Below are 20,137 nucleotides of genomic sequence, written 5' to 3'. Positions count from 1 at the left end.
ACTGGACTACCAGGGAAGTCCCAGAGGGACATACCCTTGACATGCCTCCCACCTTGGACTGGCAAGACCCCCCCCACCTTCCATGTAATCACACAGATCTTCCTGTCTCTGCTCCAGTCATATTCCAACTTGTCGTCTCTTCCACGGACTGTGAGCTCCTTGAAAACGGTCTTCTGGGTGTGACCCTCAGTCCCACGTTTGTGCCTGATTTTGTAGGATTATAACACGGCCTGACTCTAAGGCGCTGATGGCCTGTTGCCAGGCGCAGTTATTCCTGTAGCCTCCCCTGAGCTGTTTTCTATACCCTGGCCTTTCTTTTTCTATCTTCAAACTTCACACTATAAATCACAAAATACATGTTTAAAAGAGAGAGGAAATGATAGTGTTTCATTTTGCAGTGGCTCAAACAGTATTTTATTTCTGATTGTGTGTGTCAGTAAGAGGTGGCTGGGTTCCACTTCTATAGGACAAAAATGCTCCCTTACTTACAAAAGCCAAGATCAAAACAGGAAACGTCCTTCTCTGGTCCCAACAGGGAAGATGAGATCTATGTTTTTCATGAGTTAAGGATGCCAGGCTTTCATAATCTATTTCAGGCAAGCCATTGTTTCACACTAGGGAAAAAAACTACACCCTGACAATCACGAAAATCCCTAGAGAGCTGCCTCCAGCGCATCTCAGGACGCTGCTGGTCTGCTGTCTCCAGCCAGGTTGGAAAAGCTCCAGTTCTGAGACCTAGACCCAGTTTTGCCACAAGTTCATTGCAATAAACATATGGCCCAGAAGATGGCGCCACCACGACACTTTTACTTGCCAGTTGGATCAACCTAGAGGAAAGTGATGGGATCACTCGGTTAATTTATTTGCTTTATTATCCTGGCTGGGCACCCTGTGCCCATCCTTTCACTCCCACCCACGGCGTCTGTTTTCCTTCCTCTTACCCACCCTAGGGTCCATGGAAGAAACAAGGCTGGCGATGTCAGCAAGGGCAGGCCTGAGTTACAGTGTCTGCACATCTATGCTGGGAGGCTGGGCGTGGTGGGTGGAGTCCACGGGTCCAGGAGGCCTTGCAAAGATGGACTGAGAACTTCAAATCGGCCCCACCTCTTAACTCTTGGGGCATGAAAGTGTAGTATGTTGGGTAAGGGGTCCATGCCAGCTCCTCCTCCTGGGCTTCCCTGGTGGCTCAGAAGGTAAATAATTCACCTGCAGTGCTGGAGACTCGGGTTTGATCCCTGGATCGGGAAGATCCCCTGGAGGAGGAAATGGCAACCCACTCCAGTATTCTTACCTGGAGAATTCCAAGGACAGAGGAGCCTGGTGGGCTACAGTCCATGGGGTCACACAGAGTTGGACACGACTGAACGACTAACACTTTCACTTTCATTCTAAGCCTCAGGGATCAGTGCCGTGCCAAGCACACAGAGTGCACTCAGTAAGCATCCGTCAAAATAACAGCCTTTATTACGCTCCGCCACTGAGCCAGGGCCACACCTCCATCCCCTCACTCTGTCCGACTGGGGACACATGAGTGACCTGCAGCAGCTTGGACCACTTGCCCACGAACATGGTTGGTGAGGGGCAGAGGCAGGGCTTGACCTTGGGCCTGTCTGGCTCCAAGGTGATGCTCTGCTGTGCCCTCTTGGTGCTGTGCCTGACACCCTTTCCTGAAAGCCTGGGGACGACGCACTCCTGTCTATCAAACCTCAACCCAGCAGGATGTGCCATCCAATCCAGCTGGTTCTGAAGCTTTAGACAAAACTTGCAGGGTGATCATCAGTTACTTTTGTTAAAGCTTCCTCTGCAGTCACTGGTCCCCTGAGTGGGCAGCAGCATCCTGCCCTCCCTGTATCTCTTGCGATGGTATATGGTTGCTATGACTGCAATGATTATCATCATCACCAACAGGGCAGACTCCCTGGGGCTTCAAAATAGTCTCTGCTCTCAAGGAGCCCACATCAGGGGTGAACAGAGTGAAAGTTTTTAGTAGCAAGGGTTTGTGGGCAAAGGGGTCAACGATATTCGAATGAATAACAGCTGAGACATTGCTTTGTATTTCTGGGGTCAGGCACAGCCATTAAATTCAATCCAATAATTATAACAGTCATGAAAAATACTTCAGGTCTGCCCTATAGTCATTAAAGGAGAGAGCAAAATGTGAGGGAGGAAAATGACAAACACAAAGAGAAATGGCTGAAGAAAATAGAAAAGGATGGAGAAGAGACAGAGAAAGTTAGACAGAGACACAGCTCAGTCGCTGGGCATGCTGCATGCCCAGCCTCTGCTCTCATCATTGTTATCACTAGGACCACCATATGAATACAGAGATGACTTTTTACATACAGGTGCCCAGGGAGACCGGCACTAAATGAATGATAACCCCCGCCCTGGTGCCTGTTAGGATATTGCATCTTAAGGCTTTGAAAATCAAGACTGCACTGACCCCCTTCCTGGCGGAGAGCCACACAATCAGAGAGGAAATTAAAAAGAGGGACGATCACACTGAATTTTCTTTCAAGAGAACAGATGAGAAATCCTGTCTGACTGGGGATGGATTAAGTTTGGGTTTTGCAGTTAAGCCCAAGGACCGAGTCCTACAGTGTTACGGGGTTCTGCAGTTACCCCTGGAGCCACAGCATCCACATCCGTGGAGGACTGAGGACACAGGAGGGAGCACTGCCGGGAGGCCCGTGGCTCAGGAGGGAGCACTGCCGGGAGGCTCGTGGCTCAGGAGGGAGCACTGCCGGGAGGCCAGTGGCTCAGGTGGGAGCACTGCCGGGAGGCCAGTGGCTCAGGGCCCTCCAGGGTCTGCAGCTCAGGGTCCCTCCTCAAGATGCCACGAAAGGGTCACCCTTCAGCCCCCAGCCTGTGCCCACCGCCCCCCACCCCACCATCCCCACTGCTGCAGATGGCATGATTTCATTCTCCTTTATCCTGCCTTTCCAGTTTTAAATTGCCCCTGTGTGTTGCCCCATCCTCTCCCCCATGCTATGACTTGGGTCCCTGCAGCTGACGGAGCACAAGCCCTGCCGGCCAGCCCTGCTTCTTTTCTTGCTGAATCTCCACCCCCAGGACCCAGCCTCTATCCTCTGCCCCACACGCGCCCTCGCTGGGGAAGGAGGAACACACACCGAAGGACTTTACGGGCTTGGGGACCCTCCCCAGCCGCGACGGGCCCAGACCCTTGGGTCACTGGATGGACGCTGTGCTTCGTGACTGGGGAGAAGGAACAAAAAGGTCTGCCCACATCCTGATGCCCCACCCACGGGCTGCTGCGGCCTCAGAAGGCAGCGGTCACTCTCTCACAGTCCTCGGTTTCCGTACAGCAAGTGCTCAGGTTGTGAGAACACACACGGCCCTGAGAAAGCCATTCTCCCCACGGGACTCAGTGCAGCTCTTTTCAGAATGAATTGTAAAAAGCTTGTTGACAGTGTTATTTTTCCTAAATTGGTCTCTGTGTAAAAACCCACCTCCACGTGTAACAGAACAGGCCTCCTGGCCCCCAATCCACGCTGTCTGGCGGGCACATGTGCTCACTACAGATGTTAGGCATGGCGGCCCCATTTCTATGGGGAGAACGGTTCTGAGCTGCACGCAGCAGGGCCCCTGTAGGGGTGGGCCGGGATGGCATAGGGGCTCACCCAGAAGGTGGTGGAAGCCTGGGGGCCTCCCGGGGCGGCTGTGGTCCCCGCGTCAGCTGCCTCTGCACCACAGCTCTGGGGCTGCGGCCACTCCGGCTCGTCTTCCGCGCGCTGCTCACTTTTGCTCTTCTGTTTCCTTATGATCTGGGGAGGAGGCAGGTGACAAAGGGCACACATTATTGGAGAGACTTCCAGCGCTATGTGGTGTAATGGGGATCATCTCTGGGAAATTTTTAGCCACGGAAGAGCTTAGCTTCAACGGAATACCAGCCAGTTTCAGACCCGCCTTGTGATAAAACAGCACAACCAAAGCTTTGAACATTCTACAGCACTTTACAGTTTAAAAGTAGTCCTCTTATGATGCTGACAACCTTTTCTATTAAGGGCCTACTGTGTGCCAGTCTCTGTGCTTGACACCATGTAGTACAAGGGCTTCCCTGGTGGCTCAGATGGTAAACAATTTGCCTGCAGTGCAGGAGGGCAGGTTCAATCCCTGGGTCGGGAAGATCCGCTGGAGAGGAAAATAGAAAGCCACTCCAATGTTCTTGGCTAGAGAGTTCCATGGACGGAGGAGACTTGCCGGCTGCAGTCCCTGGGGTCGCTTGACATCATGTATGCCTTCTGCTTGACACCATATATGCTTTATGTCATTGAATTCTCAGAATAACTCTAAAAGCTACCTACTATAACTCCCCCTCTTTTATAGATGCAGAGTTGATCTCAGCATCAGTTAAGGACACACAGCTCATCAACAGTGGAGCTGGATCTCAAACCCAGAGTCTCCGGCTGTACACCCTGACTTTAGGAAGGGTCTGAAAGCCCTAAGGAGGGGGCATATACCAAGTGTCACGAAGGAAGGCTTCAGCTTGTCTGCACCGCTTGCTATGTTGGGCACGGTCACTTAGATTTAATAAGTCCATTTGTACAGAGGTCTCTGGGCCAAGGTCCTGGCTCCTCACCCACTAGCTCAATCCCTAAGGGCAAGCACGTTCACACTGCTTATTTGTCGCAGTGCAATGCAACCCCTCTGCCTTAGCCCCGGAGTACAAGGGCAAAAGTGAGAAGGAACAAGACAAACGATGCCCAAGACAACAGCGGTACCCTCGGCGGCTCTTCCGCTCACCGAAGGCCCTGGTCTGGACCAGGTGGCCCACTGCAGCCGTGTGGTTGCCAGGGCGCGCCTACCTTCTGCAGGATGGTTGTGGCCAGCTCCTCGGTCAGCTCCTCCTTGTGGTCCCGCAGGTAACTGGCCTCATTCTGCTTGTCCTGCAGAGGGAAGAAGGGAAGGGTGTGAGCTGTGGGTGTGTTTGGGGGACTTGGCAATCGATTTCTTGGGAGTCCTGACCACAAATGCAGGGGGAGGATGGGCTCAGTTCAAGGATGGTTATATGATGATGGTGTCCCCACAAGCTGCGCTTTCTCTTGGCAGCCAGGACCCCACCCGCACCACCTTCCAGACAGACATTGTGGGGGGTGGGGGGCATACCAGACTGTCCCCATAGGCTTCTGCTTTGGAGATGGCTTCCTCGATGGCCTCTTCAGCCACCCGTAGGGCGACAGCCAATGTGTCCATCATGCTGTGTCCTGGACAGGAAACAGAACAGAGACCACTTCTAAAAGGCAAGGACAAGTGAAAGGTCCTTGTGTCAGAGTCATGAGCTGACTAGGACGAGGCTAGGCCATAGTCCTCTTGTGCCTGGCACTAAGGACAGCCCCAAACATACAAAGTGGCTCAAAGACGACGGACAAAGGGACTTAATACAGCAGTTCTTCATCTACCTTCTCGGATAAAGATTATGCTTTATTTTGTGCATGTACTGTATCATTTGTAATGATAGGCAGGAAAACTGTGAAATCTTCTAAGGGCTGTGCTCATGGTTTAATGCAAATACAAAATCCACAAAAGAATTTTTTAGATTCTAAGCCCATACTATGAATCAGTTCAGTTCAGTTCAGTTCAATTGCTCAGTTGTGTCCAACTCCTTGCGACCCCATGAATTGTAGCACACCAGGCCTCTCTGTCCATCACCAACTCCTGGAGTTCACTCAGACTCATGTCCATCGAGTCAGTGATGCCATCCAGCCTTCTCATCCTCTGTTGTCCCCTTCTCCTCCTGCCCCCAATCCCTCCCAGCATCAGGGTCTTTTCCAATGAGTCAACTCTTCGCATGAGGTGGCCAAAGTATTGGAGTTTCAGCTTCAGCATCAGTCCTTCCAAAGAACACCCAGGACTGATTTCCTTTAGAATGGACTGGTTGGATCTCCTTGCAGTCCAAGGGACTCTGAAGGGTCTTCTCCAACACCACAGTTCAAAAGCATCAGTTCTTTGGCGTTCAGCTTTCTTCACAGTCCAACTCTCGCATCCATACATGACCACTGGAAAAACCATAGCCTTGACTAGACGGACCTTTGTTGGCAAAGTAATGTCTCTGATTTTCAATACACTATCTAGGTTGGACATAACTTTCCTTCCAAGGAGTAAGGGTCTTAATTTCATGGCTGCAATCACCATCTGCAGTGATTTTGGAACCCAAAATTATAAAGTCTGACACTGTTTCCACTGTTTCCCCATCTATTTCCCATGAAGTGATGGGACCAGATGCCATGATCTTAGTTTTCTGAATGTAGAGCTTTAAGCCAACTTTTTCACTCTCCTCTTTCACTTTCATCAAGAGGCTTTTTAGTTCCTTTTCACTTTTTGCCATAGGGATGGTGTCATCTGCATATCTGAGGTTATTGGTATTTCTTCCGGCAATCTTGATTCCAGCTTGTGCTTCTTCCAGCCCAGAGTTTCTCATGATGTACTTTGCATGGAAGTTAAATAAGCAGGGTGACAATATACAGCCTTGACATACTCCTTTTCCTATTTGGAACCAGTCTGTTGTTCCATGTCCAGTTCTAACTGTTGCTTCCTGATCTGCATATAGGTTTCTCAAGAGGCAGGTCAGGTGGTCTGGTATTCCCATCTCTTTCAGAATTTTCCACAGTTTATTGTGATCTACACAGTCAAAGGCTTTGGCATAGTCAATAAAGCAGAAATAGATGTTATCAATAGCATTGGCCAACCTTGCCCAGCTCAACCACTTGCTGGGCCACAGACCACGTATCTCGGCTTAACAATGTTGTGTTGCAATGAACAGCAAAGGGACTTAGCCATACGTGCACCATCCAGGCTGCCACATAACATTTTAGAGCTGAGATTTGAATTCAGGAGTCTGTCTCCAAATCCTGTGATTTTTAACCACAAAAATGAGATAGATACAAACTAACATGATTTTTAAAACTAAGGCTATCATATATCTAGTGAATGTATTTTTTGCATATGGCAACAAACAGGAGGAAGTGTCCTTAAGCCAAAGGACTTCCACAGGTGACAGAATTCTCTTTGGAGTCAAGTACTTGGAAGAGTTCTGCTTCCTGGAGGTACTAGATTTTTACCTCTTACTTGAAAGTGAGAATTTCTATCATTCCTCTTAGTTCACCCCAGAAGCCCAACTCACATCAGGCACAAGATCAGAGGTCTGCAGCGGCTGGTTGCCTACGTCTCCTCTTCCCCTTCTCAACCTCCTGTTTCCATCTATAATATGCTAGTCAGGCATTACTGAACACATGCAAATCTCCTGAAAGCTGCCTCGGATGCTTTGTAGAATGAGATAAGGTGTAAATATATCAATTCATTAATTAATAAATCCCTAAATTAAAATACTTAATTCAAGCTTCTTAGGCTCCTGAAGACACACATGTGGACAGAAAGTGGCATTTGGCACACATAATAAATCTCCCAAACCAACCCGAGCATATGTGCTATGCATACTAAGTCACTTCAGTCGTGTCCCACTCTTTGTGACCCCATAGACTATAGCCCACCAGGCTCCTTTGTCCATGGGATTCTCCAGGCAAGAGTACTGGAGTGGGTTGCCATTCCCTTAAACTCCTGGGCATCTTCCCAACCCAGGGATTGAACCAGCATCTCTTACGTCTCCTCCATTAGCAGGCGGGTTCTTTACCACTAGCGCCACCTGGGGAGCCCAAACCAACCCAGTTAAAGTCAAAGCCGTCCAGCCAGGCAGGTGATGAGGACATCGCAGGCTGGCTGTGAGTCCTGGCAGAGACATGCCTAGGGTTCAGCACCCCTCAGTGTGGCTGAGTGAGGACAATGGTTTCCCCAGAGTTTCTGTCAGAAGAGTATTAAATTTGTCATCACACTCAGTGCTCCCTGGAGATAGACACCGTATCTCCCGTCTCTCTTCTTTCAGATACCAGGCAATGTATTTTTCACAGAAGTGGTGCCCTACAAATTCTTGTTGATTCAAAGTGCACCATGACCTCCCCAGCACCAGGCTCCGAGGGCCCCAGTGATGCCCCAGTAAACCCCAGCTGAGTCCACACTCTCTGATCAGACACATATGTAACAGCTAAGAAGTGTGTGGCGATCCTGTGATGGGGACAGTCACCAGCTTCCATAGAGCCCTGGAAAGAAGGAGTGTGGAGACGTTAGAAAGGCCACATTTAAGATTTTGGCACGAGGTGGAGTGGAGCACTGAAGATGTTTGGTCAGAAAGTGAAGGCTCGCGTCAGTTTCAGAGATAACTGGTGGGGTGTGGAGGGAGGATAAGAGGGCAGAGGCAGAGTGGCCGAAGTTTAGAGGACCAGTTAGGGAGAGAGATGGTTACTTCTGTGTGTCAACTTGGTAAAGCTATAGCTGCTGCTGCTGCTAAGTCGCTTCAATCGTGTCCGACTCTGTGCGACCTCATAGACGGCAGCCCACCAGGCTCCCCCATCCCTGGGATTCTCCAGGCAAGAACACTGCAGTGGGCTGCCATTTGCATCAGCTGTTAAATCAAACACTAACCCAGGTGTTACTATGAAGGTTTCTTAGGTGTGGTTCACATTGTGGTTACAGTAGTTGACTTTAGGTAAAGGATATTACCCTTGAAAATATCAGTAGGTCCCATCTCATCACTTGGAAGGCCTTAAGAGCAAAAACAGAGGTTTCCCAGAGAAGAAATCCCGCCTTAACACTTGAGGATCAACTCCTAATAGAGTTTCCAGCCTGCTGACCTATTCGATAGATTTGGGGCTTGCCAGGCCCCACCACTGTGTGACCCAAGTCCTGAAATGAACTTTTGTATGTGTGCGTGTGTGTTATGTGTACATATCTTATTGGTTTTGTTACTCTGGAGAACCCTGGCTGATTTAAATTGTCACTGAAATTAATATTTATACAGGAATGTTGAGGGCAAGAAGGTACTCAGGCCATAGACCTTGGAATAGAAAGAAAAGAACAGGATTGCAAACAGAACTTGGGTGACTGGGTAGAAGTGGGGACAGGGATTGAGGGAAAGGTTAAGTCTTGATGGTGGACTTAACTGGCTGAGGAGCTTGATTAGGACCGCTGAGGGGCTACAACTACTCAGGATCCCTGGCAGAGCTACAGCTCCTGATGGTCAAGCATCAGAACTCTGAGTCTAGAACTCTGGGGCTGAAGTGAGAGCTAGGCATTCAGACGGAGGTGCGCCACAGTCACGTGTCAACCCGGGGAGAAGATCCAAGCAGGAAGGATGAGAGAGGACCAGACCTTCATGAGAAAGTGCCCAAGGAGAGAACAGGGTGAGTGCAGAAGCTGTGGGGGGCACACCACAGAACCCAGCACTTGAGGGAAGGAGCTGCAGTGTTGGAGGAGGTTTTATTTGTAATTAGAAGAAGTTTGTTTTGCTTTTAATCTCTGTTCTAAGGGAACGATTATATTGGTATAAAAAGTCAAAGTCAATCCATAAATGGTATACTCTTCTAAGAATATTTCAATATGAATTGCACAAGTGAGTTTGTCGATTGTTATATCCTAACTCCAGAAAAACACACACTCTAAAAGTGAAGTGAAAGTTGCTCAGTCACGTCCAACTCTTTGCAACCCCCACAGATTGTAGCCAGCCAGCCTCTTCTGTTCATGGAATTCTCCAGACAAGAATATTGGGGTGGGTTGCCACTCCCTTCTTGATGGGATCTTCCCAACCCAGGGACTGAACTCAGGTCTCTTGCATTGCAGGCAGATGCTTTACTGTCTGGGCCACCAGAGAAGCCCAAAACACACCTTGTTGATCATTATCTTGTGGTTGGTAGGGAATGCACTTCTCTAGGGTACACCTTAGATATAGTTAACTATTCTGATGATGGATTCACACAAATGGCAATAAAAGAAGCCCCAGGGAGATGCTCACACACAATAACAGAGTTCCATCAGTGGTCCCAGTGCGACGAGGGCCCTGACGATCTGAAGGCGTTTCCAGTCCTCCAACCTCCCGTTAGGTGTAAACCCATAAGCAACCTTACCTTCTGACTGCCGATAAAATGTTGAGTCGCTGCCTGAAACACTTCCTTCATTCTCCAGGTTTGCCTCAAAAAAGTTTCCTCCTGAGAGAGAAAGAGAGAGAGGATATAAAATTACCCAAGGTGTTCAGTGGGCCTGGTGCCCTGTGCTACCGAATTGGCAGGCCACCGTTACCCACTGTGATTGTTTGCCTTGCAAATAGGTTTAGGGAATCCCTGGGTTTTTAGGCAATAAATTTAAGGAATTACTGGGCTCCACAATAAGCTACAGATTTTGACCAGTCACATTTTTTCTTTCTCATATTAATTCCTCATGTAGCATCGCTTCCACCCCTAACTCTCTTCCAGAGCCTTCTTTGGAGGCAGTGTGGAATCAAACATGGAACAAAAGATTGAAGTCTGAGAGATATGAGGTCATTTCCTGGATCTGCAAGAGACTAGTTGTGTAACCTTGATCAAGTTACTTAACCACCCAAACACTTGGTCTCCTTACTAGCAAAACTGTGGTAATGACAGAATTCTCCTCATGATGAGTGATGAGACACTGAATGCCTGGTCTTCAGCTCCTGTCCGTGGCACCAATCCACACAGTTGCCTTCAGCCAGTGAGTTAACTTTCATTAGCACTTAGGGGAAACAAGCCCAGACCAAACAAAGTAAGCCTCAGCATTTGCTCTTTTCAGGCCCACTGCCTCTTCGCTGGTCTTCTGTCTGTTGAATGCACACTCCAGTGTCTTAGTTCCAGGCTGGAAAGTGCAGTTGGCTAAGCCCTTTTTCAGTTGGGGATTTACCATCTGTATTCACATATTAACTCATCAAATGAGATCTTTGAAGGTGTGAGGTGTGTGTCATGGCTCTTTCCTTTTAAAATTACTATATTGTATCCCCAGTGCCCAAGGCAGCATGGAGATAGCAGGAGCTCAAAAAAAGTCTTGAATTGGATGCTGGTGGAAAGCACTGATAGAAGGAAGAGATAAACGTGGGTCTACATGTCTTAGCTCAAAGGGGGAAATGCTATTGATTCCAAGTCAAACTAAGCCGTGGATCTTTGATACAAATAACACAGCCTGTGCTTCCCTGCATGGGCTGCATGGGGCTCTGGTGCGGGATCTCTGAGGGTGACTTCCATAGGTCCCCGCCGCGGGGTCAGTGGGATGTGACCTTTGTGAGACAGGGCGTTAGTGTGCGGCCTGCCAGTGACTGTCCGACCATGTACCACTGTCTGTGTTTGTGTTTTTTGACCAGCCTTTCAAAAGAGCCGAAGTCACTTATTCTAGCTCTGTGACCGTAGGAAGTGACTTTATCTTCCTGTGTCTCTATCTCCTCATTTATAAAATAGGCCTTTAGAATAAGTCATCACCTCAGTTCTCAGACCACACAGCTAAGTGCAAATATTTCACTTTGGCTTGGCTGCATCCAGCATTCATTCATTCATCAAGCAAATATTCCATGGGGACCTAGTAGATGCTTGGCCCTGGGCTGGATGTTAGAGTGATTGGTGAGCAAAGCAGAAAACCTCACTGCCCTGACAAGCAGTGGATGAGAATTCAATAACCAAAGATTTATATAAATAAATATAAAGCTATAGATATGTTGAATGCTGTGACTGGGTGGTTCACAGAATAGGGCAAGTGTTCAGCAGGGAAGATTGACCTAGTTGGTGAGTGACCAGTCAAAGCGGTGGGGTGGGGGGCGGGGAGGAGTTCCAGGGCAGAGCAAACAGCTTGCGTGGGGACAGGCGGTGGGACGGCAGGGTGCACCTGAAGACCTAAAGCAGAGGCTGTGTGGAGTGAGTGAGTGGAGGAGTGAGATGGGCTGGAGGCAGACCATGCAGGTCATGGTGCCAACATCAGTGTTCTGATCTTTGTCCCAACTTGAAGCCGCCTGAAGCCAGTAAAGGCTGCAGAGGGATGATCTGGTCAGGGGTATGCTTCTAAAGGTGCACGCCGGCTGCTGTGTGGAGGCAGCTTGGAAGAGGGAGAGGGTGGGTGTCTAGAGAGGAAGTGGGGAGTGCAGCCCACCCTCTGAGTGTCCCTATGATGAGAAAGGGGGTGACAGGGCAGAAGCAGAGGAGAAGGTGCAGCCCAGGAAGGGCTTAGGAGACAGGAGAGACTGGCGTGATCTCAGATCAACAGGGAGGAACCAGTTAAGGGAGAGGCTGAAAGGCAAGATGGAAGGGCTGAGTGACCTTGAGCCCTTCGTGGAAAGTGACAGAGATTAGATGTGGAGGTGTATGGTACATGGTCTGCCCTGTGAAGGAGGTGTCGAGGCTGTGTCCTGAGACAACACGGAGGGCGGAGGGGAGTGTGAGGAAGGGGGAGACCTGAAAACATCCTTGGGAGACTGCGCCGACCAGGACAGGCTCTGGGTTTGTGTTATTATAAACCTTCTCACACAATGACCCTCCCTGGGTCCCTTTACATTCATAGGTGGGAGCTTCTGTGTGTCGTTTAGGATGATGGGATTTTTCCAAGGGCAGAAAGCGACTGAACTGTTCTGGAAACTGAATGCAGCAGCCAGGCACCAAGTCAGAGCTTTCATGAGCTGGAGGAACCTCCGACTTGACACAGTACAGTGTTTTTAAGGGTCAGAGTCTGTCCGTCAAATCCCAGGTGAAGGATGTCATAGACCCTTCCCAGAATCATATCAAAAATAGATATATCATACTAATAAATAGAAGTAGGATTTGTTTTCCCCATTTTATTTATCTAAAACTAAATAAAAGAGCTTCCCTGGTAGTTCAGTGGTAAAGAATCTGTCTGCCCGTGCAGGAGACGCAGGAGACATGGGTTCGATTCCTGGATCAAGAAGATCCCCTGGAGGAGGAAATAGCAACCCACTCCAGTATTCTTGCCTGGGAAATTCCACGGACAGAAGAGCCTGGTGAGCTATAGTCCATGGGGCCGCAAAAGAGTCAGACACAACTTAGCCACTAAACAACAACAACTAAATACACATATATATTTATCAAATTGTCTAGGGATTGAGTATATTAATAAGGGCTACTTTCATCTTAGAATAGCTGTTTTGTTTTTTTTTTCCCCTTTTGGTTGCACGGCATGCAGGATCTTGGGCATGCCTGATCTCCTTGGCAGTGAGAGTGTGCAGTCGACCCCTGGGGAACTCTCAAGAATAAATGTTAAAGATATCATGCTGAGGGACCTCCCTGGTGGCCCAGTGGGTTAGACTGTCTTCCAATGCAGGGGGTATGGGTTTGATCCCTGGTTGGGGAGCTAAGACCTCACATGCCTCATGGACAAAACACCAAAACATAAAACAGAAACAGTATTTTAACAATCCTATAAAGACTTTAAAAATGGTCCACATTAAAAAAAACTTTGAAAAAAGTCATGCTTAATCTATCAGATAAATCACATTGAGCATGCATTCCCATTGGACATTATATTTTTTATAAATCTATTTACTTATTTCTCTGACTTCTCCACTGCAAAGTTGGCTCTAAGATGGCCAGGTTTTGCTTATCTTGTCACCCCCAGGTTTTAAACCAGGCACTCACTAAATGTTTACTGGACTTCCCTTTAGGTCCGGTGATTAAGACTCCATGCTTTCAATGTAGAGGACACAGGTTTCATCCCTGGTCGGAGAACTAAGGTCCCACATGCCTTGCGGCCTTCTAAAAATGTTTACTGAAGATATGAATACATCTAGGATTTATCTGATAAAACAAATGTGTTGTCAGTTATGCCTAATCTGGTCACCAGGGCTTGGGACAGATGGTCATGCAAGGGTGCATGTGATGGGTGATCCGTAAGATTCTGTGAACTCAATGAATTTTCAATGGACTGATTGGTTTTATGGAAAACTACACTGGTCCATACAGTGGAGCTATTCCATAGATGAAAGGAATTTTCTGCTGAGAGTCCTGGAACAGAGGGTCGGTCTTACACCCTGTAGATTATGTTCTGACAATCGATATTCTAAATACCCTCAGGTGGAGTTGAAGATGGAACCATCTTATTCAGAACCTCCAGCTGAGGTTCTCAAGTCTTGGCTGCATCTTAAAATAACCCGGAGAGCTTTTTAAAAAGTATCTGTACTGGGCCCACCTCCAGAGATTTGGAAGTAATTGGCTGGGGGTGGAAAATGACTGTGGTGCTGCAAGTTTTTTTTTTTTCCAGTTCCTGAGGTGATTCTAAAGTGTAGTCAGGCTTGAGGATGGCAGATGACAAGCACATTAAGGTGTTGGGTGGTAGGTAGGAGCTAATGCTGATGACTCCACAGTCATCTAATATAACCAGGAAGCCACTCACACACTGGGAGATTTCTCCAAACTTGAGGTATATGTAACTCAATTTTCTAGGTGGTTGGTAGAACCAATCTCACTGTTTTATGATCACGACTTTACAGATTTGAGTACCGTCTCGTAAACTATCTCCTGCCTGCTTGTCTTCATATTGATCAAAAGGAAATCTTAGTTTAAATGGAGATACAGATCAAATCAAAGTAACTGATTCTAGTACTTCTGTGAAGTGTCCTGGTACCTACAAAGTGCTTTTAAGCCTGACTTGTGTAATACTGAGGACCTAAAAAGTATCAGCCACTGGACCACACTTTTGAAACACAGAGATAAAGAAGCTGTAGCCTCTGCCAGGTGCAGCAGGAGAGCAGCTTTGTAAACCATCCCCTGAATGCAACGTGCTAACTGGGGTGATTAAGGCCCAGATGAAAGAAGTCGCGAATCACAGAGGCTCCAGGACCTAAATCTGCTTCAATAGTGGCAGAGTTATTCCCAGCAAATGATTTGCCTTTGAAAATAACACTTGAACATTTCAAAGCCTCTGGCTGGCCCACTTGGAATTCACGTGCCTCTGCTGCATCTGTGGGGCCCAAGGGAGAAACAGGAAGAGATCGCGGTTGTGCTCTGTTTATAGGATTCTCCAAATGTGTTGGCTCCGCCCCTCCTGCTCATTTTGTATGAAGCAGTAGAGAACACCCTTGAGATTTGAATGTGGTGGCATGTAAGACAGAACATGAAGCAGACCTGAGGATGAACAAGGAAGAAAAATGGGATACAAATGATGAGCCAATGCAACTCGAACTTTCTTGACATATCTCTTTGGGCTGAAAACCTACTGTTACCATGATTACTTGTAAGCTTCGTTTCTTTTCTTTTCTTTTGGTCTTTGTTCCTTGAGAAATGTTTTTAGAAAAATCAGCAAAGAGAAGATTAAAAATAATATGTGGAAGTCTTCAGCCCTGCTCTCTTAGCTACAGGCTTCCTGAGTGGTTTGAAAGACAGAGATTCTAACAGCTACCACAAAGGCCCTAATGATTCTCCGTGTTTAATGCTTCCACTCTATTTCCCGTGCATCTCAGTGGCTTGCATATTTTTAGATAAGACACAACCAAAGACTTTATTGACAGCACAGCAATGTAAAATAACGATGATGAAAAAGCTCCAAATGAGATGGATGCAATATTTTTCTTCCCTCTTTCTCATGGATAAAAACCATTTACCTGTGTCAGCAAAGTTATGGAAAAATCTGCTTCAAGACAGAAAAAACAGCCTTCTGTGGGGAAGACATGCTGTTCATATTCTGACAACCATTTCTTTCCACTGGCTGGTCTATTAGGAGTAAATAAATCCTATCTGTCTGTTTATCCTATTTATCCTTCCTTCCAAGGCGTCCCTCCTTCCTGGGAGGAAGCTGAGACATTTCTGACTGTCCCATGACATCAAACTCTGGGCCTGGTTGGTACAAAATTTTGGGGTAGGAAGGAAGCGGGGGGGCACATATCCTCTGAGAGCAGCCCTAGTCTACATGACCAAGCAAAGATGACTTTCCAGTGTTTTAATCTTTAGGGGGAAATGATCAGGGATCTTTCATTTCTAGGGATTTGGAATTAAAATGTCCGCAGTATGCAGAAACACTGTGGCCCTCCCAACTGTTAACATAGCCAGCCCAGTGGAGATGCCAGATCACAGGACTTAAAACTTAGAAACTATGGGACTTCCCTGGTGGTCCAGTGATTAAGAATCAGCCTTCCAAACCACCACAATATTGTAATTATCCTCCGATTAAAATTCATTAATTAATTAAAAAAAGAATCCACCTTCCAGTGCAGGGTACATGGGTTCAATACCTGGTTGGGGAACGAAGACCATGTGCCTGAACTATGCGTCCATGCGCTCTGGGGCATGAGGGCTGAAAGCATGCCACAACTGAGACCAACACAGTCAAACAACTAAATGTTTTTTAAAACCTTAGAATCTTTGGAATATGCCCTGGTATTTCTGCTCCTGACTAGAGTCAGGTATTTAAGCCACTTTCTGTGTCCCGAGTGAGTAGGTCATAGTGTATGGGGCCTCCGAGCCAGGCCTCCTTCTATCCCACCAGCCCCCCAAGGACCCCCAGGGTGGCAGGCAGCCAGCGTACCCACGATGTCAAAACACACTCCGCTCTCCAGCCGGTGTTTCCTGTACAAGTTCTTCAAGACCTTGGCGCTGCCAAAGCGTTTGAAGCGACTCTTCACGTTATTGTAGAACCATTCCAGAGACTGGGTCCTGAGAACCCTGAGGACAACACAGAAAATTGGAATTAAAGGAGAGAATTAGGAAACAAGGACTTGCAAAAGCTGCCACAATACTTTGCAAGCTCCTTCCGTCAAGACGTAGAGCTTTTTTCTCTGCTCCATGGATCCGGGTTGGCCCTGTGACTTGCTCTGACCACAGGGACTGGTGGAAGCAATGCTGTGCAAGTCCAGAGCGTGCCAGCTTCCTCTCTGGCTGCTCCTGGATGCCCTGCAACTCTCTGCCATGTGAACAAGCCCAAAATAGCCTTTGGGATGACGAGAGACACTCGGCCTGATCACCCTTCTTGCCCCGGCCAATAGCCTGGACAGGAGAGCGGGGCCACTGACTACTGGCTGACTGGAGACGCATGAGTGAGCCTAAGTAAGACAAGCAGGAGAACCGTGCATCTGAGTCCATCCGAAGAGCAAGCTGATAAATACTTGCTATTTGAAGCCACTAGCTGACACATCTGTTTAGTAGCTAGCAGGCTTTATATCTGGTATTCTTACTGCATTAACAACATTTCTAGTTCAGCTTGGGAAGATAACAGAGCGCAAGTGAGAGACCCTGGGCTGTATGGCAAAATTCTGCAGCCTCTTACCCATTCAGCCTGAAGCACCGCAGGAAAGAGGTTTCCTGGTCAGCGCTATCACACTTGATATGAAATGCTGACGCGATTCTTCTCCTTATTGCCTGACGAGAACAAGTTGCTAAACCCCTCCCGTTTTAAGAATAGCTTTTGTTATTTTTCTTATTATGAATGGAAATAATGCATAAACTCATTTTAAAAGTTCAGAGAAGCAAGATGAATATAAATGCTTCTAATTCAGTGGAGGAACAAGCACATGTTTAGCTGCCCTTCTTCCCTAGATGCCAGTGAAACATGAGAAGATGTCCAAAGGGAGAGAAATTTGTAGAAATGAAGAGCATGGAGGAGAATCAGAGATTCTGACAGATTTCTGGAAAGTTCTAAGTGAGCGATAGCCTAAAGGTAACAGAGAATGTTGTCCTGCAAAACAGTCAGAAGGACTGGGACTCACAGACCGGGAGGTCAAAGTTAATGTTGATTGGTGGAATACTCATTGGTAAAAAAGAATGAAATCTGCACAATATGGCCTGCCAATACAGGAGACATAAGAGATACAAGTTCAATCTCTGGGTCAGGAAGATCCCCTGGAGGAGGGCATGGCAACCCACTCCAGTATTCTTGCCTGGGGAATCCCATGGACAGCGGAGCCTGGCGGGCTACAGTTTATATAGTCGCAAAGCGGCAGACAAGACTGAGCGACTAAGCCCACATGCACACAGCAATATGGGCGGACTTGGAGGGCATCATGCTGAGGGAAATAAGTCAGACGGAGAAAGACAAATGCTGCGTGATATCACTTATATGTGGAAGCAAAAAGAAGACAACTAACTCGCAAATGAAACAAAAAAGAAGCTAGCTGACTCATAGAAAAAACACGGTTGGTTGGTGCAGAGAGCAGGACTGGATGATGAGACGGTACTCACAAAGCTAGTTTAGTCACTGTGTTGATGACAGTGAGGGCTCTGGGCCCCCACCCTTGTTCCCAGACTGACAGTTGGTCCAAAGACGCTGGCTCTAGTCAAAAATAGAAAGCAGTTCTCTAATAAAATTGAACAATCTGCTGGAGGGGGTTACCACCTGGCGGTAAAGCCCTCCTAGTTCAGCACTCCGGGAGCCCCACCTGCTGGCCTACCAGACACTGTCCATGTACCCCAGAGCCAAGCCTGCCAGCTCCACAGACTCGGAGCGCTCTGCACCAATGTCCCCTCCTTGGGAGGCCCTCCCTGACCTCCCTAAAAACCACCACCACCGTGCCAACACATCTGTCCTCTTCCTCCCATTTTCTCTCCCCAAATTTCTAGGGTGCTTCTCTGTACCTGATGTTTAATTTTATATAATTATTATTTGTAAGACAATCAGTACATTAATATGCTAATTAATAATTATTAAATTGTTTATTATCTATTTTCTATTTCCAGTGGAATATATGCTCATGGAAAATGGGCTTTTTTCCCACTGCAGTGTACATAATAGACGCTCAATAAAATCTTGTGATGGATGGACAGTTTTAAATGTATTTTTTTCACTTAATATTCCTGATGGACTTTAATGTTGTTGAACAGTCTTCCCCACAGCATTTTTAGTAGCCCCAGAATTCACCATAGTATGAACATAGCATGTTTTATGTCTCTAGCCTCTTGGCATTGAATTTGCCCATTTCATTTGCTATCAAAAGCAATTCTGTGATGCATATGTTGGCAGCTAAATGATCAACATGTCTACAGTTGTGGGTTCTCGAAGTAGAACTGCTGGGTTCAAACACGTCGGTCTTTCAGAAAGTTTGTACCAATGTCACTCTTCATTCGCAGTGTGAGATTTTGAAGTCCTCAATTTGGGGTGAGGTGAACCCCAAGAAACCCCCTATGGAGTGGCCAGTTTCTCCATGGAAAGCCCATGTCTGAAGCCCAAGTAAAGCACAGGAAGCAAGGCAAAAGGGCAGAGAACAAGCATCATCGCGTCCTGGCTTGGTGGACAAGATAGCAAATAGGCTCGTCTTCCCTGAGCGGGGGAGGCAGCTGTCAATGGCAGAATGTACCAAAGGTGTCATCCTTTTACATAAAACTGCACTATATCATCAGTGTCATTACTACTAACAAAATGAACACCATTATGTGAGAGCTTGCTCTATGTTGGGCACCGTGCCAAAAGCTTCCCTTGAATCACTATGAAATTCTCATGGGCGCTGGAGCAGGCTGGACTGGCCCAGACCCCAACATTTATTGCCCATTGGTTATAAGCCAATTCCTTAATCCCCTAAGCCTCATTGGTCCTTCAGCTCCACCATCTCCCACCTCCCCTCCCTCCTCCAGTCAGTAACTTCTTGCTTGTTCACTGGATGCCAGCCCGTCTGCCAGCTGTTGTGCTGGACTACCGTACTTGTCAAGGTTGTTGATGTCATTCAGTCGTGTCCGACTCTTTGTGACCCCCTGGACTGCAGTGCACCAGGCTTCCCTGTCCTTCACCATCTCCCGGAGTTTGCTCAAACTCATGTCCATTGAGTCAACGATGCCCTATACAGTAATACTAACAATATTTTCTTTATTTTCTGCGCTTATTTTTTTTAATGTATTATTTGTATTAAAAGTATTTTTTTTTCTTTTTTGATTAAAAATTCATTTGGCTGCATTGGGTCTTAGTTGCAGCATGTGCAATCTTCATTGCGTCCTGGAAGATGTTTCATTGCGCTGCATAGACTCTCTAGCTATGGCACACAGGCTCAGTAGTTGTGGCACGCAAGCTTTGTTGCTTCATGGCACGTGGGATCTTAGTTCCCAGACCAGGGATCAAACCTGCGTCCCCTGCACTGCAAGGCAGATTCTTAACCATCGGCCCACCAGGGAAGTCCCTTGTGTGAAAAGTATTATAAAGCTATTACAGTACAGTACTATTACAGCCAATCGTGTTAGTTGTACCTAAGCTAACTTTGTCGGACTTGGAACAAACTGGACTTACGAACACACTCTCTGATGGAACTTGTTCTTACATAGGGGATTTACTGTGCTTCAAGTGCATCATAGGATGAGCTCTCCGTTCCCTGGTTATACCA

At 47.4% G+C, this 20,137-nt stretch overlaps 1 protein-coding gene across 2 annotated transcripts in view; it reads right to left on the bottom strand.

The window, feature by feature from the left end:
- The window catches only part of MYRIP (myosin VIIA and Rab interacting protein), a 230,431-nt gene that overhangs the window by 64,263 nt on the left and 146,031 nt on the right, over positions 1-20,137 (bottom strand). For both annotated transcript variants that reach the window (XM_061396028.1, XM_061396029.1), the window contains exons 4-8: positions 16,366-16,502; positions 9,972-10,052; positions 5,128-5,225; positions 4,827-4,907; positions 3,642-3,785 (exon numbers count right to left, since the gene is read on the bottom strand). In XM_061396028.1, coding sequence (XP_061252012.1) covers positions 3,642-3,785; positions 4,827-4,907; positions 5,128-5,225; positions 9,972-10,052; positions 16,366-16,502 — 541 coding nt within the window. The remainder of the gene's footprint in view (positions 1-3,641; positions 3,786-4,826; positions 4,908-5,127; positions 5,226-9,971; positions 10,053-16,365; positions 16,503-20,137) is intronic.

The sequence above is a fragment of the Bos javanicus genome, chromosome 22, assembly GCF_032452875.1.
Source record: "Bos javanicus breed banteng chromosome 22, ARS-OSU_banteng_1.0, whole genome shotgun sequence".
In the NCBI taxonomy this organism is placed as follows: domain Eukaryota; kingdom Metazoa; phylum Chordata; class Mammalia; order Artiodactyla; family Bovidae; genus Bos; species Bos javanicus.
Note: the sequence above shows the minus strand (reverse complement) of the source record. Positions and strands in the feature narration are given on the sequence as shown.